Raw genomic sequence first — 22,629 nt, forward strand, 5'->3', positions numbered from 1 at the left:
TTGTTTGTGTGTAAAATGTCTATCGGGGTATCTTAAGCACATGTGGTGCGCACGTCTGTAATTAAGGAACACACATGTCCTGTGACTACAGCTGTATTACGGAAAAACTGACTTTAGGAAACCGAATTATGCAACATTTTTAGACCCTTGCCCAAAGCCAACCAAATTTCTTGCGCGGAAAACAATTATCAGAATTACTATATTTCAGTGTTTTCTGTCTGCAATGGCAATACTTTTTGCATATAAAGTTGAAGAGTCTGTAATACAAATGGTTTGTTTGTGCATAAATTGTCTATTAAGCGCCAAGTAGAACACAAAAGCAAGATGACATACAACACAGAAAAGCTTCAATTTGGCCTGACAGCACAAGATAGCACGAATTTTAGTTCTTGTGTAAATGTCTTTTGACCATAAGTTGAAAAACCCTGTTCACTTAATGTTGAAGATAAAAGCTATAAGGAAAAGTACACAAATTCTTAAGGAATGAAAATGCACAAGGTAGGCTCATCAGAAAGTATAAGCTCTGCCTTTTAGTGAGAGTTTCTTGCAAATTTAAATGTGGTTTGTAATGAGAGCTAATTTTGAATGCTGATAATTGTAAAAATTCTATCACATTGAAGTCGTTTAATAAGGATCTAGCTTCGCTTTTTCCTCCAAGTTTGGCGTCGGCATCTAACCAAGTAGACGTAGCAGGATACAGCTGTACAATGGACAGGGAAAACGTGAATATTTACAGGACAAAAGACTCCTGCCAGATAGACTTAGCGGAAGGGCTCTGCACTTGTGTGATGGGTGTATTTAATAGCTCATGCAATAGCTCATGCAATTCAGAGATGCTCAAACAGTAAACATGTTTAGTACCTTGTAGCGGCATGACTGTCACCTCTAACGCAGGCGAAAAAGATGAGCTCACATGCAGGTAGTGCGAGAATAGATCACGCTAGCGCACTTGACCAAAGCGGCCGCGGTGTCAGCCTGCCCCGAGATCCCGTGGCACCATGGCTGGCTTAAGCAAACAGTGGCTACGGCAGCTACTTCTTCGCTCTGCCTCCTTCAAAGTGATGACACAGCTGACCGAGCCCAGCCTTCCCACAACTTGGTGACCAGGATGACTGAGCCCTGCCATGCCAGCATCAGCGCACCGACTTTACCAAGGCGAGTAGTGACGTGGCCTCGCACGGTTTGGCAGAAGTCTTGCGATTGTAGGGGGCATGGGAATTCTACATTGACATGCTGGACATCTGGTTCATCCCGCTAAACAACCATTTCCTTCTTAACAAGGTTCCAGGCTCCGGCTCTCAGCCCCTGCTCTGACTTGTACAAGGACTCGTGGGCAGCCGTCCTTGCTCACTATGTCACCTCGAGCACTCACTCTCCTCCAGCTGGTGCTCCATCACAACAGCTCTCACCATCTATCGTGTCATTCTGAATATGGTCGTCCCACATCACCTGCTTCCACCCATGCCGGTCGTCGGCATGCGCCGACCCCAGCATCAAACCTCTACGTGGTCCATGAGCTTCCTCCCCCAGCTCAAAGTCAGCTGCTCGACGATTCTTTCCAAGAAATACACTGGGCTAAACGCAAGCGCCTTCGGCTACTTTACAGCTCGTCGCTGTTCTTCCTTAGACATCCCCACAAGCTGCCCGCTTTCCACTCGGGGCAACTCACTCATCGCCAATTCAGAGGCTCAGCCACCGACTCAACAAGGCGCAAATTTCACTCTCGCTGGCGCGGCATTGCCACAAGCACAACCTTCGTGATGCATTGAGTGACCACTGCAACCCTGATGCTATCGGCATTCGAGATTCCACTGAAAGCAGCAGCAGGCAAGCTTTCCGATGTTGTGCTCACATCTTCCGCAGATGCATGGCCTACCGAAATTTTGCAGGAGCAACTTTGCCATCTGGTTTCTTCAGCTCGAGAATCACTTCTAAGTCAACAACATGAGTGACCAACACTTGCGCTATCTCCACGCAAGTCCCAAGCTGCCAGATGGTCTACTTTTGGAGCTCCGACTTCTACAGGCCCGTGCATCTACGAGTGCCTGTGGCAGGTTGCAATTTCTCACTTTGGTATCATATGTGGCTGCGCTTCACTCACAACCTATGCTGCCGGTGCTGCCTGGTGTATATCACTCAGATTGCGAGAACCCAACACTACCAATGACGACACCGTCTGCACACTTTACCTGGGGGCTTTACCATTGGACTTTATTTCAATTGCACTTCGCACTAGGAGATGGGCTCTGTAGCCGCGCGGCTATCACTTCCAACATAGGCAAAGAAGATGGGCTCACGCACAGGCAGAGCAAGAATAGAACATGCTAGTGCACGCGACCTGAACGGCTGCTCCCAAGATCCCGTGACACCATGGCTGGCTGGCTTGAATAAGCCTAGTTACCTCTTCATGCTGCCTCCCATAAATTGGTGACCAGGACGACCAAACCTAGCCTTCGCACAGCTTCTTTGTACATACACCTCTGCTCACAGTGCTTCCGTCGCAAGTCTGAAAACATTGCCTTAGCCTGCAAGTCATTATTGCATTCATGTAACTAACAATGAGGACTTGTTAATTTGAATTCCAGCAAAAGGGTTAAACAACTACACAAGTCGGAAATCAAAATGGAGCGACTCCCATGCATTATGGGAACCAATGTTATGGTAACATTTTGCTGGTAACCCAACATTGTTACGATTAACGTGAAGTGTTGCTAGGCGGACCAACACGTTTGTGTAAAATGAACTATGTGTGTAAAAAAAGCAAAAAGATGTCAGTGACTATGATTGTGTGACACTGACAGCATGATTTCTACTCCGGCCATTTGAAGTCAGCTTACAACATGCAGACTGTTGCGTTCTACATGTGTACTGGACGAGCATATGAAAGAGAAGCATGGATTGTCAAGTTATCAGTGATTATGTGTTATACAATCGTACGTACCTATGGCTATGTCATGTGATGTATGTTAAAACAATGATGGCTTCATAGGTTTCTCAGCCCAAAGCAGTTTTTTAAAAACCCATAAGGGATTTCTTCGAAAAAAAAAGCTTCATAGCTGAAAAAAAATTTTCTCCAGGTCCTGGGATGGAACCCAGGACATTGTGCTAAAGTCAGGTTGATGAGAATTTTCCTTTTCGTGAACCCTCCTTGATTTTGCGGGCTTCCACAGAACTGATTTGCCATTAATCGGTCTTAGGAGCAGGCAAATGGTCGATGGCCCTAACTTTGACCGCCTAAATGCCTTGGGGTAGCATACAACAGTTTATTGGCTACTAGCCTGCTTCTAATGTCACATGCAATTAAAATGAATTATATTAACTAGCACATGCAGGATTGTTTTAATAACATATGCCTCCATGAACTCATGCACTGCCCAAGATCATAACACGCAAAAAGCACAGTTCACATTAGTAGGCCTTGCAAAGCGTGCCAAGATGCACACCATGAAATTTATTTGAATTGTTTGAGTGCTTCCTATTATGGCCATTTAATGGGACACTAAAGGCAAATACTAAGTAGATGTTGCCTATTAAAGTAGCATTCCATAAACCTCACAGTGCTTCTTCCATGCCAAGAAGAGATAGTTTACGAGAAAATTGCATCTGAAGGGTTCGCATACCTAGAGAGCAATTCAATTCGCCTGCTCCTGAGGACAGAGTGGCGACGTTGTGCCATCACTGCCCTTCACTTCCATTGGTGAGTAAAACAGTACCCTACAGACGGTGCTACAGTTTTCTGTGCAAAATGCGTAAGCCCGGCCATGTAGCAACTGAGCCAAGACAGAATGTTGGACTCGCCGCTGCAACTACTCTTGATCAAGTAGCACGGACTGTTCGGGAATCCCGCAACATCACATAAACATCGAATTCTCTGTAACTTGCAGTTTGTGCGAGTTTCGCGAGCCAGAAAATCCAGCTCAGCACTATGTGATAACGAAACTACTAAAACATGTAAGCGTGGGCGATGCTTTCAAGGGTAACCTCAATGGGTTCTTTTTTCTAAATATCAAATAGAACTAGACGAATAGCATTTTCTTTCATCTTATAATGCAATGCAGCAATCTTTTTATTACTAGTAGATAAGTCCTAGCGACAGAACTTTAATGAGGAGTGCCTTCATCATCGGGCTGGTACTTTAATGTGCTGGGGCAGCCTCTAATTGTGTATTGCAGTTACTTCCGTTCATCAATTACTAAAGCTCTGTTCGCAATAACAGTGATGCCTTCGACGTTTTCGAGCACTAATCTATTACTTTAGCTTGACTTAATAATTGCCTTTAGTGTCCCTTTAGACACTAGTCCCTCTGACCTGCATAGGACTTGCCACAGCAGAGAGGTATTGCGCTGATAACCCCCACAGCACAACACACAAAGTGCTTGGCATGGTTCTTTGTACATCCTTGTCTCTCGGTACTCGTGTTACAAAGACACAATTGGGCTAATCACTTCGGTGCGGGAGAAACCATTGGGGCACCATATCTACTAGTCAAGTTTTTCAATTTGTGGCTAATTCTGAGCACATATGGCACGAAGTCATATCTAGTGATATCTGTTCTTCTTATGTCCGATGGTGTGTCCTAGTGAGGAACGCTTCACCTTTCAAAGAACAGATTTGGTAACGGCATGTACAACGAATTGAGTAAGTGGGATTTCAAATGCCTGTTCATTTGATCAAATCACATCAACAGGCCACTTGCCCCAATTGGGCAAATGGCCAATAAACCATCATACCCTGTCTTAGGGCATCAAGGGGCAGCCGAAGTCAGAGCCCTTGAACAGTTGCCTGCTGATGTATTTTATGATGCCTGCACTTAAGACGTCTGCTGCTGTGGCTGTGAGTGGTAGTGGCTTATGCCAAGGGGATGGGAGGGTGAGTGCCACAGTAGCTGAATTGGTAAGGCACTACATGCCTAATGAAGGTGGTGTGGATTCAGCTCCTACCTACAGCAAACTATCTTTTCGTCCACTTTCATTTCCCTTATCCATACTATTTATAAATTCCAAAAACGCATATTTAATTTACCCTATGCTTTCTCCGAGTTCATTACCTATTTTCATCATCTGGTCAAATAATTATGGCTCAGCTCGATAAAGGCCAATTCAGCTTGGAAGATAAGAACATCCGAGGAGGCCAAAGGAAGTGACTTGGTCGGCAATTGTGGATACTGTTCAGAATCAGCTTTAAAAACATAGAAGGTTTTCAGCTAAGCGCATAGCAAAGACAGTCAACTTGTCATAAAGGTGCTTAGAGTAACTACTCACTAGTGCACTAAACATGAAAGTTTTAGCTAAGTGTGCCCAAATTGCTGACAAGAAATGCGGAAATAAGGTTACTTGTCAATCTAGTATATGCTCCTGACAGAGCACCTTGGTGGCGAGCGTCGCAACACCCGTCACAGCAGAAGCGCAACTAGCGAACAGGTGGGGAAATTAGGTCATGCGTGCCATGGCCGAATCCATTTCCTGAAAGCTGAAGAGCAGCTCGACAAGGACTTGCTAATCAAATGTAAGCGGAACAGACGCCACTAGGCCTGAGGTGTACAAATTGTACACCTCATGTACAAATATGCGCACAAATTTACCCACAGCTTCAAGAACATGCCTGCTAGATACAATGTCCCATTTGTTCCTTTATACACCTGTCAAATTAGCCCAATTGTGTTCTCGTACCTAAAGACAAGGGTGTATGAAAAATCACGCCAACCATATTGAGCATTGTGCTGTGGGTTGGTCATAAGATATCTCTCAGCTGTGGCAAGTTCTACGTGGACCAAACGGCCCAATGCCTGAATGACTATTTGAGGGAGCATTCAAACAATTTAAATAAACCGGATGGTGCAGCACACATTGCAAGGCCTGCTCATATGAGCCGTGCTTTCGCACATTATGATCCTGTGCAGGAGTAGCAACAAAACATCGCATGAGCTCACGAAGGTATATTTTATCAGAGAGTGCACATGTTAGTAGCACTTCAATTGCCTTAATTCCCCAGAGGTGCACTTGTTTAATGGCTATTTGTAGCATTAAAAGACAAACTAGCACTGTCACAACATTCACCTCTTGGTGTGCACAAAATTTGTACACTATGTTTCATCCTTTGAATCATTAAATCAGTTAGTAGTTCGCACTTTCATGTGTCCTTCCTCTGTAAATAGATTTTCGCACACAAAAACAATGTGCAGCAGACTTCACCAATTTGCCCAAGACGAAGTCCTAGACAGACTCAAAAATCTCCTTCAGAGATTTTCTTACTGTGATGAGAATTTCTGTCACTGCATGGCACTCTGTTCGAACAAGGCCTTCACTGATAAGATGGGAGAAAAAAAAGGTTACAGAGGCAAAAATTGTCACATTGGCAGTCAGATATATTCCCTAATGCAATGCCTAAAAGATTTTTTTTTTGTTGGACAAGAGGATCAGGGTAAGGCTCATGACTAATGAGCATTCTATTGCACAGATGAAGGGATTAACCAAACAGGCCCTGCGAAGTCAAGGAAGATTCATACAATGGAAACTTGGCATTTGCTTGAGAGTGGCATGCAGGGACCCGCAAACCCACACCGGTCATATTAGCGTGCATCTCACATCTATAACCTAATGCAGGTTCCTGCAATGAACCTACATCATGTTTGTAAACAAGTTGCGAGGAACATTTGCGCAAACCTGGTACCTCGCATAGCGCCATCACAAGAAGCAATACTAAATAGCAGCTTAGCAAACTAGCTGGAAGAAATTTAAGAAAATTTCTTGGTCTTCAAGACAGCCAAGCTTTAGAACAAAATTGAGCCAAAGTAGAACTATGAGCGGCTGGGCCACGTTCTGCAATATTTGTCTTCATAGTTTACATTGGGGTTGCTCAACATGTTCCTTTAGAACTGTGGCGAGCAGGTGCTCAAGCAAGTCGCGATTCGCTAGCCGCCAAAATCCGATAAACAAGGGAACAGTATGAACATGCAAGACAAGAAACAGTACAGGTAAATGCGACATCGAGTGCCATATGAAAATTGCAACAGCTCACTTACTTAGGCAATATCTGCAACAGCAATCCTACGAAGGATGAAACTTTTTTTTTTTTTTTTTCGCGATCGATGCACAACACTAAGCGGCAACTGCAGCAACAAGCATTTGGAACGAGTTTAAACGTTTTTTACCATAAGAGCAAAAAGTTCTGCCACACTGAGAGCCCACATATGCTCCATTCACATCAGTAAATTCAACAAACAAGAGCAACAGCACTGAAAAACGTAACAGGAGCTGCACAAGACCACACTACCAACCATAAACGCGCTCCAAGGCATAAAGAAACGAGCTGCTCCAGCGTTGCGCCCAAGTGTGGCTCGAGATCGCAAGCTCGAACACCATCCGGTTCTTCCAGCGCAACTAACTAGAACAACATTCTATCACACAACACAGTAAGAAACCGTAAAATTCTGTTTTAGCTAAGCTGAAGAGCTGAAGCAGCTCCAGCAGCGCGCGCAAAACTATAAACCGGAACACGCCATACTTGTTTAAACAACGTCATCATAACTGTGACGTCACTTCCGTGCGTGGCAGCAGCGTTTTAGTATGGCATTTCGCTCCTACCACGTGCGTGTCAGCAGTTTACGCCTTGTTGTTGAAATCGCGATCCTGTTAAATGAGCCCTCTAAAAATCGCATTGCGACGCGTGCGACAGCACCGATTTTCGTCGTTGCAGTCGCAGCATGTCAAACAGCCTTCCCAGTTTAATAGCTTGATTACTCTTTTTTTTTATTATTATACTTCTTCCAAGGACGCAGTGAATAGCATTGGTCTCCTTGTCTGACCCCTTTCTTTAAAGGGCTCCTGAAACGGTTCGGACAAATTTTGTAGACGCGTAGGGTACAGCTTAAGTAGAACATTCGCACCACAATTTAAGTGAAGCGTTGCGTATTAATGGAGTTACAAGCGATTAGAAGTTACCCTCCTCCCTAGCCATGCCTTTCCTCCTCAACTCGCTAGCCGAGCGAGCGGCGCTAAGCTCCGCCTTCACTGGTTCTGCGTCACGATGCGACGTCACATCGTCCACTTCCGGTTGTTGGAGCACGCCTCCTCCCGCGCTAGACCTCTCCATGCCTCTCTGCTGGCCGCTTGGCCGTCGACCGAGAGCCATCGAAGCAGCGTGCGTTGCGAGCATTCTGTCGTAGCGCCGAAGGTGGCCGGTATTCCGGTAACCACAGGCAAGCTGGTCATTTCGGCAAATGACTGGAGGCATAAACTCAAGCTGATGAAGGAACTTCAGAGTGGACGTACGTGAGCAGCCTGATCGGTCTGCACTGTCCAGACACTTGTTGGCGCAGCGCTTAACCAGTCAAACGAAGCGCTAATATTGCTCTAACCAAGTGTAAAACATTTTAAACATTTATAAGAACAACGTGTTGATGACTACACTCCTGCGAAAAATACACACCAGCAGCAAAGAAGAATGCACTTCGTTGCTGCTACTGTGTATGGTTGAGCTCTGTGTCACCAGGTGGCTGCACCGTGCAGACCATTCACATTAACCTTTCTGCTCATCTCATGGCTCATCCCGGCGCAGTCAAGCGGCCAGACCCTGTCCCCTTGCGCTTGTGTTTGCCCTAATACCGGACTTGCGAAACGCTATTGCGTTAGTAATCTTCCGCTGTAAAGTGACGGCCACAAACGCGCAAATCCTGGCGCCTATCGGATAGCCGCAGTCCGATGCGCAGCAGCCAGTTCGCTCGTATGCTGCCTTGCAGAGAGACACGATTTCGCCACTTCACATCTTTCCAGTCGCTACGTCTGCAGCCCACAACGCAACAAGGGTGATTCATCGTGCTCACGAAAAGACTGATCGACACTGACGGCGGAGCTCTCGTCAAAGACTGCGCACGTTGTAACACAAGCAGACGACACTTGCTGTGTGCCGGAAGTGCTCAAGTGTACTAAAAAACTATTCTTGTGTATTCTCTTTAAGGTATTTTCTTTTTACAAAAACAAAGTAACTAACATTCCAACTATTACGAGCATCATTTGGTCACCTTAAAGTTGGAAAAATTATCGACCACGCGCCCTGGTCAGCCAATCAGATAGCTCGCCCATGTGACGTCACATGGGTTATTTGCATCATATGGGTAGGGGCGGCTTAAAATTCCGCCGAGCAGTGCGCTGCGATCGACAGCGATATGCATTTTTAAAACCTTATAATAAATTACACGCTTTACGCAGAGCACTTAGATGTGTCAATTAATGATCAGAAGGACCTACTCTAACGACTCAGTACGTTTGTAGAAAATCGCCAAAATCGTTTCAGGGTCCCTTTAAAGGGACCCTGAAACGATTTTGGCCATTTTCTACAAAGGTACTGAGTCGTTAGAGTAGGTTCTTCTGATCATTAATTGATGCATCTAAGTGCTCTGCGTATAGCGTGTAATTTATTATAAGGTTTTAAAAATACACATCGCTGCCGATCGCAGCGCACTGCTCGGCGGAATTTTAAGCCGCCCCTACCCATATGATGCAAATAACCCATATTACGTCACATGGGCGAGCTATCTGATTGGCTGACCAGGGCGCGTGGTCGATAATTTTTCCAACTTTATGGTGAACAAATGATGCTCGTAATAGTTGGAATGTTAGTTACTTTGTTTTTGTAAAAAGAAAATAACTTAAAGAGAATACACAAGAATAGTTTTTTAGTACACTTCAGCACTTCCGGCACACAGCAAGTGTCGTCTGCTTGTGTTACAACGTACTCCATTTTGACGAGAGCTCCGCGGTCAGAGTCGGTCTCAGTCTTTTCGCTAGCACTATGATTCGACTTTGTTGCCTTGTGGACTGCAAACCTAGCGACCTGCAAACCGCGAGTCCAGTATTAGGGCAAACGCAAGCGCAAGGGGACAGGGTCTGGCCGCTTGACTGTGCCGGGATGAGCCACGAGATGAGCAGAAGGGCAAATGTGAACGGTCTGCACGGTGCAGCCACCTGGTGGCACAGAGCTCAACCATACACAGTAGCAGCAACGAAGTGTATTCTTTGCTGCTGGTGTGTATTTTTCGCAGGAGTGTAATCATCAACACGTTGATTTATAAATGTTTAAAATGCTTTACACTTGGTTAGAGCAATATTAGCGCTTTGTTTGACTGGTTAAGCGCTGCGCCAGCAAGTGTCTGGACCGTGCAGACCGATCAGGCTGCTCACGTACGTCTACGCTGAAGTTCCTTCATCAGCTTGAGTTTATGCCTCCAGTCATTTGCCGAAATGACCAGCTTGCCTGTTTTTAGCGGAGTACCGGACACGTTGGGCGCTACGACAGAATGCTCGCAACGCACGCTGCTTCGATAGCTCTCGGTCGACGGCCAAGCGGCTAGCGGAGAGGTCTCGCGGGGGAGGGGGCGTGCTCCTAAACAACCGGAAGTGAGCGATGTGACGTCGCATCGTGACGCTGAACCAGTGAAGGCGGAGCTTAGCGCCGCTCGCTCGGCGAGCGAGTTGAGGAGGAAAAGCATAGCTAGGGAGGAGGGTAACTTATAATCGCTTGCAGCTCCATTAATACGTAACGCTTCACTTAAATTGTGGTGCGAATGTTCTACTTAAGCTGTACCCTACGCGCCTACAAAATTTGTCCGAACCATTTCAGGGGCCCTTTAAGGGCATCTAACTACTCTCCTTGTGGAGAATCAAGGTAGCTGTGGAATCTCTGTAGATGCTTTCCAAGATGTTTATGTAAGTGTCCTGTACTCCTTGCTTATGTAATGCCTCTACGACTGCTGGTATCTCGACTGAATCAAATGCCTTTTTTGTGATCTATGAAAGCCATATAGAGAGGATGATTGCACTCTGCGGATTTCTCGATTACCTGGTTGATGACATCCATGTGATCCATTGTAAAGAATCCCTTCTTGAAACCTGACTGTTCCCTTGGTTTACGAAAGTCCAGTGTTGCTCTTATTCTATTGGAGATTATCTTGGTGAATATTTTATATAATATTGGAGGCAAGCTAGTGGGCCTATAATTTTTCGATTCTTTAACATCTCCCTTTTTGTGGATTCGTATAATGTTGGCATTCTTCCAGTTCACTGGTACCCTTGAAGTCGATAGGCAGTTCGTATAAAGGGCCACTAGTTTTTCAAGCATTATGCCTCCACCCTCTTCGATTAAATCGACTGGTAGTCCATCTTTTTCTGCTGCTTTTCCCTGTTTCATATCTTGCAAGGCCCTTCCAACTTAATCGCTAGTTATAGAAGGATCCTCGGTAACCTGTTCAGTACTACTTAGAAGTATCCTAGCTGCTTTGGGTACTGTAAAGGTCGGTATAAAATTCTGCCGCTGCTTTTACTATATTTTTGAGATTGCCGACGATATTGCCCTGTCTACCTTTCAGTGCATACATCTTGGTTTGTACTATGCCTGGGTTCCTTCTGACTATTTTCAGCCTGTGTCCATTTTTTACGGAGCCTGGAGTGTCAGGCGCCACTCCAGGCATGGAGCATGACAGAATACGGCTAAGCTTTGTTCCGATTATTTTGATAAAAGCTGTTCAACAACTAAAACGAACTCATGTGTCCCTTTTTTTATGCACTACATTTTAACCATCTAAACCGCTGGCGGCAAGGCTACAACACTCTCCGACCAGAGTGCACTCCACTGAGAGCAACACTCCACTGGCAATGTTTAGATCTGGCAAAGTGCCCTTAAACCGAGCAACACTCTCTGCAAGTGCACCTTCCCCCACTTGACATGGGTATTATACACTTCCGGCACATGGAATTGAATTCTGGGGTTCTATGGGCAATAGCCACAACTTGGTTCGAAGTCTCTAATTTTTTTTTAAGGTGGGACACTCACCTCCCCCAGTACACAACAGCTCCAGGCTTGGGGTGACACCTGACACTGGCAAAAGTGCTGAGCGCAAGTGGAGCTACACTAATCCAGGTACTACCAAATTAGGAAGACCCACTAAGGTTCAATAAGACACTCCCTCACCAGAACAGGAACTGGCCTGCCTGGTGCAGTATTTGGCCACTCCCTCCCAAATGACTCCTTCAATTAACAAGGAGAAAATAAGGGATATTCGAAATTATAACATGACAAAGACTGCGGAAGCAGTAAAAAATGGACGCAGCCTCTTTGTAGTGCTGCAGATCAATGCCACATGCATAGCACAAGATCACTGCATCACCTTCTGCATGGCTGTCATGATAATTAAGGTGATTAAATGGCTCCAAAACATGTAGTTGTTTTTACATTACTTGCAATATTTTTAACCAGTGGTCACTGTGCTGCAAGTCCATGTCACATGCAATGCACAAAATCACCACATTGTGAAGATGCTATTGATGCCACCCAACAAGTATTCTCTGGTACATTGCAGGGCCCCTTTAAGTCTGAAGTAGTTCGTGAATGCTCTGGTTCTGTCACTACAGTGAAGTATTACTACTGGTCTAATTTCTGTTTCTAGGTTTTCATAAGTTATGAAGGGTTCTAAAGATAATGTACTTCATTTTTAAGGGGCCTTATTTATTTTTAGCTGTTGCATCACAAGAGGCATGATCTTTTGGGTTTTCCAAACACCATATCAAATTAAATAACATTTTCTGGGTTGTCTGTCCTTAATTTGAGGCAAGTTGGACTTCTTAAGGCACTAGCACAATTCAACCATGACAACTTTCTGTCAAGAATGCTGTGGCATTCCCTCTTCACACATAAACAGGGTGTCCCAGTTAACTTTAGCCCGAGTTTAAAAATACGCCAATGTGACCAAATGCATGCTGCTGACTATTGCATGGAGTAAGTCACACTATCTTTGTATTGTGCTTAATTGCATTATTAATGAAGATTAATTAACCAACTTTGGAAGCAACAAAGTTAGGGAAAAAATTCCAATGAGAAAGTTGTAGAGCGTTTTGCAAAACATCCCATTAAACAGTTTCCAACTATCTATCAGTGTTCTTCCGCTTACTACAGATGCCAGCAAAAAAAAACAAAAAAACATGACATGTCTGCTTGCACGCTGTGATTTCGGCGCTCCCGAAGGCTCCACGTCCAAACACAGCATTTAGGTGGGTGTGCTGGCGCTGTGCCTGCTTATCACTATTATGAACCGCTGCAAAGGAAACTCATCAGTGGCATAAATCGCACAGCCAACGCCTGTGTCACTGCCCTGTTCATTTGTATGATAAAAGTTTTGGAGCGCTGCAATCGCAATGTGCAAGCAGCAAGTCATGTGGTATATTTTCGTATTTTGCAGGCATCTGAAGCAAGCGGAAAAACACTAATACATAATAGATAAAAATTAATCATTTAATTAGACGTTTTGCAAAGTGCTCTACAACTGTCGAATTGGAATTTTTTGCCAAACTTCGCTGCTTCGGAAGTTGGTAAATAATCTTGACTAATTATGCAATTAAGCAGAATACAAAAAATGTAACTTACTGCAAAAGTGTGTAGCTTACTCCATGCAGTATTCAGCAACATGCACGTCATCTCACAGAGCATCGGCACATTTTTTAACTCTGGCTAAAGTTAGCTGGGACACCCCATATAAACCAGTCTTTGCTACTTCTTTGGTTTCATCCACAATTTCCTTAAGCTGTTTTAAGAGCTCATAAAATTATACCCCCGTTTGTTTCAATGTTTCCAACAAGCAGGAGTAAGTTCTTAACACAGGAGTGCAAGTCCTAACACAATGTGACAAATAGCTTTGGGCAAGGCAGCAGAATTATGCAAAGATCATTAGATTGAAAGCGCTTGCCATATGCATATGTGTAGGCCTATGAGAATACCGCCATGCTTTGACAGCACGCATGTGAAGCTGCAACAAGCCCAATAAACAAATTCTAGAATGTTTATTGTTGCAGTTTAGAGATGTCAAGCTACACAAGCTGGTCAACCATCAGATGACTACATATATACAGAAACTTCTGCCCACATTAAAAATTTCCATTGTGCACCCAAATACAAAACTTCACCCAGTACGGTGGCTTTTATTTAGTTAATCAAACAGGAAGCCATGTCCATTACTTATTGAAACAGAGCACCGATGTAATTAAAGTGTTTTACTTAAGCTTTTCTACAATCATAGAAGTTTGTTTATGAAGCTGTACGCCTTCGCCAACATCAGTCATGGTTCTGGGCTAGCAGAAACACAACCCACTCAGTATGATCTATGCCTAGCCCTGTACACATGACAGCAATCCACTACACAGAACAATATTCCAGGTAGCAGCATCCTTAAAGTTGGTGAAAACAGTCTTTACTTGAACACGCTGAAAAAGCTGCAGCCATGCTTACACCACTATTTGCAAAAAATAAAATAAAAAATATAGCCTAGCAGTGAGCGGGAAGGATCTTGAATAGGCCAGTGCTTTGCAAATGAAATAAAAATATAATGCCAACTCTTAATGAAAGGTAACATCACTTTATTACTGTCAGCAGAGTCAATGTAAGCCCCCTACACAAAGAATATTGCTTCTATAATAAAATTTTCCAATGCTATATTAAATTTTATAAGTTTTCCAACAATGCTGCACATGAAAGAAATGGCCACATATGATGGCATACTGAAATGCTCATTACACTTAGACTCAATGTGCTTCTCATGGAAACACAGTACGCAGCAAATACATAATGCTTTATGTATGTTTCAAATGAGGCAGGTGGTGTGTTTCTTGGTCAGAATAAAGATACAACATTAACATTTGACACATTCTGTGGTAGCAGGCCACCATAAAGCCAGGCCATTACTTCAAGGACAGGCAAAAAAAAAAAAGATCTACCTCAAGTTCCTCAAGAAGGGATTCAAGCTGCTGCACACTACTAAAAATGTTCACAGATTAGCAGAGAAATTCACTACTCAATTTTGGCACAGCTTTTAGTTACCGATTGAGAGTGCACCAGTTCAGTTGACACAATGCAAGATGGCATGTCCCACTCGCGGGGCACGAGAACCCATATCCAACAATGACATACTATACAGTTTTGCACTAATCAAGGTGGTGTGCTCTCACCAGATTAAAAATAATAATAATAAAAGCTGCCCATAATTGACTAGCAGAACCTACCACAAGTGATCAATGTTGCTCCATGTAGAGTATATGGCTCCATTGAACAACTCTGTTTAGACTCATTAGTCGAAGTGAACACATGGAGTTCTTAATAAATTACAACATATATACAAGGAATCAAAGCACTGCACAACATTTTACAGGTTAAAACGAAAATATGTGTGCTGACAACACACTTAGCCAGCAACATTCAAGTCGCAGCTTGAGAAAAATAAAATGCCTGCACAGCAGGTACCTGAAACAAGATGTTACGCCGGCACATGATAATCTGTCCCCAATACATTGCTAAGACTGACCTGCAGTGATTAAAGAACTCCTTTCCAGCCTCTCTGAATGAAAAATAAAAGGCTTCTCTTTGTAAAGCAGCAGAAGAGGCAGGGAATTTTTAATAGCAGTGCCATAATGCTTACATGTGGCACAACTTACAATTAGCTCACACTTCGACTTTGTCTGGTAGAGATGCACACTGGCACCATAGAGAGGACACCAGATAAACTCGCAGACAGTCACACATGTTTCCTAACAATATAGTAAATGCCAAAAGCTATGGTGCCCAGCACTAGTGCCGCAACCAGATAGAGGATGGCCCTGTTCTGCATAGCTCGACGCATCATCCCACTCAGCACATGGGAACTCTTCCCGATGTCATAGTCTGTCTCCTTAACCTGCACCAGAAGAGCAAAGCAAGGGGTGGGCAGTGAGGAAAGACAATAAACAGGTTAGCTAATGTAGCACTTTGAACACATGCCAAAAAATACAGTTGACTTCACTAATTCGAACTCAGCGGAAGATGCAGAATTGGTTTGTATTAACCAGTGTTTGAAATAAAGGAGTTGTTCTGAAGTTTTGGTTGACTGAAAATTCACTAGCTGGCAACACCTTGTCAGAGGGGCATCTACACATGCTCACAAAACTGATCTTGCAAGACCAATATGCTTAGAAATTCCAAGCTGGTTTTGACAATGTGCTTGAAAACCCTTTAAAGATGCAAAGTGTTGTCTGCTTGAATAGCGAAACATCTTAGCAGCACTAAATTATGGGGTTTTAAGTGCCAAAACCACTTTCTGATTATGAGGCACGCCGTAGTGGAGGACTCCGGAAATTTTGACCAGCTGGGGTTCTTTAACATGCAGCTAAATCTAAGTACACAGGTGTTTTCGCATTTCGCCCTCATCAGAATGCGGCCGCCGTGGCCAGGATTTGATCCCGCAACCATGTGCAGCCAGACACCATAGCCACTGAGCAACCACGGTGGGTTCTTAGCAGCACTAATGGATGGGACAAGGCACACGAATTAATAGGATGGACACTGGACATCAATTTTATTTATTTTATTTTTACATACTGCAGCTTATCTTGGGCTATGAAGCAGCGATAACATCGTAGGTCAATTGCAGACGAAAAATTGGTCAGGGGCAAAGAATGCACATTTCCGTACAAAGCATTCCAATGTTCAATTGATGACTGAAAGAAACTATGTACATGTCAGTTCTGGATTTCAATGGTAAAAGATTTAGGTTGTAAGAGCTAAAGGTACAGGAAGGTCCAGAAAACTTAATGTATTTATCTAAGTGGGTACAGCGTGGAGAGTCAATTAAGGTGTGCAGGAGCTATATGCTTTCATTGTGTCACCGTTTTTTTTTATTGAAATGAATATTAGGAGAGGTTGGCGCTTTTATGGTGGCACCGGCTACTCCTTGTCACTTGGCAAAGGAACCAAATTTGCATAAAGAGGGAGAATAGCGACACAATAGTGGTTAAGTTCAGACTAGAGAGGTTAGAAGAAGGTGACAATTCTTATTGTATTGATGGTAGATAAAAAGAAGAGCCTTCTTTTGTATGGACTCCATCTTTTACAGCGAAGCTGTATATAACTAGCCGATTTGTCCGTCCATCCATTCGTCGCCTGTATGCTGAAAACTCCTATGCAACCCTATGTGCATGAGCGTAAAAAAAGTTGTGGCGATCACTCTGAATGTTACCATCTTCCATCTATGTATAATGTGCATTACCACTTCCGTGTGATGTTATCAGTCACGACGGTCGCTCTGAATGTTATCTTATCAACCATATTATGAGGCATGACCTTAATGGCCATATACAAAACTTGGGATGGCGGTGCTCATTCGCTCCCATAGGAGGGTCGAAAAGCATAATAAAACACAATAGTGTACCCACCAATCGTCGACTTGAACGTCGACCTAGCGCACCCCGACGGCAAGTGGATTCTATCCTGCCTGTTGGGACGGTTTGGAATTGGGTGCTACACGGACGTTGATGTGCCGACCATGCGTCATCGGTCTTCTATAAATTTAACTTTTAGCAAGAACTTGTCAAGCATAGAGCACAACCGATCATGGTGTACCACAGTGGCCACAAAGCTATGGTCACTGTGGTAACGAATGAGACAAAATAAACATAAAACCACGAAATTACGTGTATGTGTCTTTATTCAATCAATATAGCAATCCTATAGCAACCAATATAGTTGTCAATAAAGTCATTCCAATACAGCTTCGCTGGTTATCCTTTTTATAATATTGTTTTTATGAAAAGGGTTCCGAACTACAGATGCATATTTAAGAGCTGGGTAGATTAATGTTTTGTATGTTAGCAGTTTAGTTTTCTTGAGGAGCCACATGAAGGCTGTGTTGGAGATAGCAGAGTTATTTTAATGAATTATTACATATTACTTCAAGATAAATTGTGAGTGAATAGAAAGAAGTCCGAGCAACTTATATTGGAGTACCTTTAGTAGCATGGAGTTATTGAAAAAAAATAAAAAGGGCACGAGAAAAGGGAACGAGTTAAACACCTAGTGAATGTCACTGAAACGGTTGGCAAAGTTTATACTCATCTGCCAGGTGTCAGACCATAAGCAAAAGTGTGAGAATGCTCCAGTAAGAACAATATGATCATCTGGGGAGTGAATATTGTGGTAGCACACACAATCAGCACAGAGGCGTATGTTAATAATGATATTTTGTTGTACCGTGCAGTGTGCCAGAGGAAACATTAGTAATTGGGGAGTCAAAAGCATTACAATGCACATAATGGGAACGTTCCAAGAGCAAACTGGCAATCCAGTCAACAAGTGCAGAATGATTTAGGATGAGGCTGAGTTTAAATACTAGTTTATGGTGAACCACAGTGTCGAACGCTTTGGACACTTCTATGAAAATTGCATCAACCTGTACACCAAGGTCTAAAGCTTTAGCATTGTCATGCGTGAATTCAACCAGCTGAGTTACAGTGCCAACACCATGACAAAAATCATGCTGACAATTACTTAGTATGTTGGCAGATTCCAGATAACCCATGATATGTTTGTAAATTATATGTATAAAACATGTATGTATAATGTGTAAAATATGTAAGTATGCTTAAATATATATATATATAGGTTACAGAAATCAGTTGGCAGTTAACATCTGCTTATTACCAGATTTGTGCAAAGGCGAAATTTTAGCACGTTGCCAATAAGAAGGAACAAACACGGTCGCTAATGAATTGTCAAAAATAACGACCAGTCCAAAGGTAGTAAGAAACAATGAAAGCATTGCAAATGTCATGAGAACCACAGGACTCCTTCCTATAGAGTCTTAACAATAAATTAATAACACCGATTAAGTCTAAAAGCACACCAATGCTCGAACAAATGAAAAAAGCTACAAGAAAACCAATACACAAGACATCACTAATCATTAGTTGTTGTGCAACTGTTCCACGCACCCTCCGGCTTGGGTATTTATTTTTTGGAATATCACTGAAGTGCTCAAGCAGTTATCAACTTCTTTTTGTATGCAAAAGCCCTCATATATTAATCAGCTCTTCTCTGCCTGATAATTTCCACGAACTCCTGTGCTGTCACACTTCAGCATACAGTTGGAAACATTTACAATAGCTTGCGACCATTACAGTAAAACTCTGCCAGCTTTTCAGCAAGAAAGTCTTGTTTGCTCTTCAGTTGCAGTAAGCTATAGGCCCCAGAGCTCTTCACTGTCATCCAGGAGCCAAGAGCACAGCAATAAAGTGCGCAAAGGGCGGGAAGGGTTTCTAGGTGTTCATTGCGCACAATGCAGCTGTACCCCGCTTTTTCAAGAAACCACTATCTTAGCTAGGCATTCCAATGAATGCACTAGACTTATCATTGAAGCAGTAGTGATTGCCGAAGGGGACTCAGTTAGTAAGCCGTCAATTGCATTAACAGATAAAGAACTGGTTTTTCTGAGGTCGCACACGCGCTCTCGTTCATCTTAGGTGGCGGTCACTGATCCTTTGAATTTTGAATGCATACCCATGTCTGTTTAATGATTTGTGGGGGGCGCTTTTGTCTTGGTTTTGCAGTACATATGCCTGTTTCTCAATGTAAAAATCAGTTGGAAGTCAGCGCTTGTCTTCGGCATTCTTTTGGTCACTTGTCTATGTATGCACTGTAAGTGATGTTTCAAACAATGGAACACCAGCTAGCCCATACCCAAACCTTGGTTCCGCACTCTCACCACCTTTGGCAGTACTAGGGGTGGTTGTATACTTCGTGGTGGTAATCCGCTCATGGGCGAGTTATCTGATAATGGAGTCCCAGAAATTCTAAATAAGCTATTTTCTTCATAAAAGAACACTGATAGTACTTTCTAAACGCGGTCGAATTAAACAAGAGTGCAAACTAACGAAAGTCAGTATTACAATATGATGAAATTCAGCTATATATTGTTAAATAGAAGCAAATCTGATCATGAGTAGTAAATACCATGTGAAGTACGAGTGCTGAAGCGATGGGGAACACGCTCAGAGTTCAGCAAGGTAGTTCTTTGCACATGTTGGTACTGCGTTTTGAATGTATGTCAGCGCGAAACAGAAAAAGGTAATACATATGCGCTCTAGACACATTCAAACGCTGAGTGCGAAGTATTGTTTTTTCTCTTTACGAGTTCAAAGGACGTCAAGTGGCAACAGAATGTGACAGTAAGGACAATACCTTTTCGCGCGCTCTGGTTATCGTCTCTCGCTGCGAACTCAGATCTGTCAATATAGCAGCTCCGACTTTCTCTGCAAAGCAAAGGCAGGTCAAGTTCTACTATAATTAAAGCTTTCGCAAACAGCTCCACGAGAGAACTTTCTCCTTCGTACCTGTTTCGAGTGCCAGCTTGTAGCCACCTTTCAGGAGCTTCGTTGATCTCTCCATCCTTTCCGTGTTATCGAGAAGGCACTGTTTCTAAGTTGTACAGAAAGGGGACTGTGTTAGCGTGATTAGTTTTCAAACAAAATCACGTAAAAAAATTTTTTAAAAAAGAAAGTCACCTGATCGTCACCAAGGTAGTTGTCATTTGACAAGAGCTCCTCTCGTGACTTCAGCTCGTCGCAAAAGGCTGTCCTCGCTCTCTGCTGAAATAAATGGTAAAATAGAATTAGCGCCCTGACGGAAAAATAGAGATGGCTGTCCTTAGAGTTTGGAGGACACACACACGTAATGAATGCTTACAAATTCTTTCCGTAATCGTGAGAGCTCCGCCTGATAACTCTTGACCCTGTTTTGGTACTTGGGGCGGGCGGCGGGAGACAATGTACGAACTTCCAGCTCCATCTGTTCAAGCTGCCAGCACAGAAAGAAATGGCAAGGTTCTGACGATAATGACAACATCTATGAGAACTTACAAGCTCATTAGCTTCTTCCAGATGTCTCTCAACTTCGGTGACCATGGCAGCTTTCTCATCTGCAATACATGACGCGGCTCGACTAAATGAGTACACTATTCGCGCCAACAATGAAGTTGCTGGGGGACCTGGCAGCACCTACCTGCAGGCAGATTTGGTATTCGGCTTGATTTCGACGTAATATCAGCTGTTAACGCTGCATACTGCTGCTCGAACGTTTCCATCAGCGTCGCCATTTTCAGAATGCCACTAATGATCTGACGTCGCTAGTGACGACAGCAAGCAGCTCACATAGCTTCCGGTACGTCAGAGTGGTCATGGCGACGAAGTGCATGATGGGTCGACTGCCTTCCACCACTTCCGCTACAATCTGTTCTTCCTTTCCAGCCATTGTCGATTTCGGCGAGGTGTGTGGGGTTCTGTGCTCGTGTTTGAAATCCATGTCATCTGAACCTAGAGGGAGCAGTAATAGTTTGGTTTTGTCACTTTCGTTCACTTAAAGCATTCGTAAATTTATTCTTTGCAGAATTAAGCGATGGCGCAGCGTTTAACCCTCCGACGGCGCCTGTCGTACAACACCAACTCAAACCGACGGAGGATGTAAGTCTGTGCATTGATTTTCTTGGACTGCAGTAGTATTTGTTATAAAGTGCCGCTTGAGAATTTATGTGAAGAGATTTTGGTCATCGGATGGGTAAAGCTTGGTAAACTTCATATATGAGGGGAAATATGCAGATAGCAATTGCTATCTTGCAACGTTGGTACTTGGCATGCATGAGATCTGACACCACGCCGGTATTTGCAGCTCTAAGACTCCCGGCGGCAAGTTGGTGTATCTTTACCTGAAGAAACCTGGGAGCGTCCCGAAGTGTGGCGATTGCAAGCTAAAGCTGCGTGGCGTAAGTAGCATATTGTGGCCGTTGTCACCGGTGTCCATCCTAATGCTTTGCAGCGCTAAATGGCTGCAGAGTTTCGCTGATGGACGACATAAATATTGCCGCAGTCACCCATTACTGCCTACAAGATCAACATCTTGCAGGCAGAAAGTTCTGTGGGCGACAGAAGCTTTGATACACGACGCGATGCATCATGATGGCCGACGAGTTCGTGGGCAGCACGTGATATCGTAATGCCTAGTGTCGATTTTTCCCAAGTGAGAGCATCAGCTAAATGTTTCGTTCCGTAGCGGGTGAGCAACTTCGGCTGGCGTTGTTACACCCATAGTTGAAGGCTGCGCCTGTTGAACACTATTGGAAGGACGAACAGGGAAAGACCTCAACCTGTTTGTCCTTGCACACCGCCTCTGCTGCTGTAGTCATTTCAAAACAAGTCGGACTAGATTAATTCCAACGAGTAAACGATTTTGGCTGACCTAAACGCCTGGTCTGCGTTGTATGGAGGTTTTCATTTTGCGTGTGCGTGCCGTGGCTGTTTCAGGTCAAAGAATGACTAATTATGGCCATTGGCAAGTTACCTTTCATGGCGGGCACGTGTATTTCAGCTGCTATTGTCAGTGGGGATTTGTACATTCATGAATATCGGGATTACAGGTGGCTTGCTGAGGACGTTGACGACACAATTCAATGCCAATAGTAGCCATAATGCTCGTAATATAAAGGTACAGGTTGTGAAAATTGCCCGTATTGCCAAGAGTCGCAATGCTTAACTTTGATATAAAAGTGATGGAAGTTTGGCTTTATGGGTGGTCAGTTTAGCAAGGCATGGCTGCAACTGTTTGAAAGTGCATAGTAGTGAAGGGAAGCACAGTAGAGGATGGCAGAAGACTAGGTGGTGCGACGAAATTCGGAAATTTGCGGTTGGTAGTTGAAATCGGTTGGCACAGGACAGGGGTAATTGGAGATCAGGGAGAGGCCTTCGTCCTGCCGTAGACATAAAATAGGCGCATGATGATGAGTAAGAACGAAGCTGT

General features: G+C 43.8%; 2 protein-coding genes across 4 annotated transcripts in view; one reads left to right on the forward strand and one right to left on the reverse strand.

Annotated features, from left to right (window-relative positions):
* Window positions 1-14,378: 14,378 nt before the first annotated feature.
* Window positions 14,379-20,996, reverse strand: Vti1a (Vesicle transport through interaction with t-SNAREs 1a). 3 transcript variants are annotated; one of them, XM_070528416.1, is made up of 8 exons: window positions 20,842-20,996; window positions 20,700-20,758; window positions 20,527-20,637; window positions 20,346-20,429; window positions 20,175-20,259; window positions 20,023-20,093; window positions 19,795-19,870; window positions 15,536-15,709 (listed from the first exon to the last, which is right to left on the reverse strand). In XM_070528416.1, exons 1-8 carry the CDS (start codon window positions 20,933-20,935, stop codon window positions 15,705-15,707), a joined length of 585 nt encoding a protein of 194 aa, XP_070384517.1. In that variant the 5' UTR covers window positions 20,936-20,996; the 3' UTR covers window positions 15,536-15,704. The 3 variants fall into 3 exon arrangements, with proteins under 3 accessions (XP_070384516.1, XP_070384515.1, XP_070384517.1); XM_070528415.1 differs by lacking the exon at window positions 19,795-19,870 and having other exon boundaries at window positions 14,379-15,709; window positions 20,346-20,426; XM_070528414.1 differs by lacking the exon at window positions 19,795-19,870 and having other exon boundaries at window positions 14,379-15,709.
* A 26-nt stretch (window positions 20,997-21,022) lies between these two features.
* Window positions 21,023-22,629, forward strand: part of LOC139051399 (large ribosomal subunit protein eL34-like) — a 39,892-nt gene continuing 38,285 nt past the window's right edge. Inside the window, exons 1-3 of the mRNA XM_070528417.1 lie at window positions 21,023-21,106; window positions 21,226-21,299; window positions 21,505-21,598. Coding sequence (XP_070384518.1) covers window positions 21,235-21,299; window positions 21,505-21,598 — 159 coding nt within the window. The 5' untranslated portion in view covers window positions 21,023-21,106; window positions 21,226-21,234. The remainder of the gene's footprint in view (window positions 21,107-21,225; window positions 21,300-21,504; window positions 21,599-22,629) is intronic.

Source organism: Dermacentor albipictus, unplaced genomic scaffold, assembly GCF_038994185.2.
Source record: "Dermacentor albipictus isolate Rhodes 1998 colony unplaced genomic scaffold, USDA_Dalb.pri_finalv2 scaffold_11, whole genome shotgun sequence".
Taxonomy (NCBI): Eukaryota; Metazoa; Arthropoda; class Arachnida; order Ixodida; family Ixodidae; genus Dermacentor; species Dermacentor albipictus.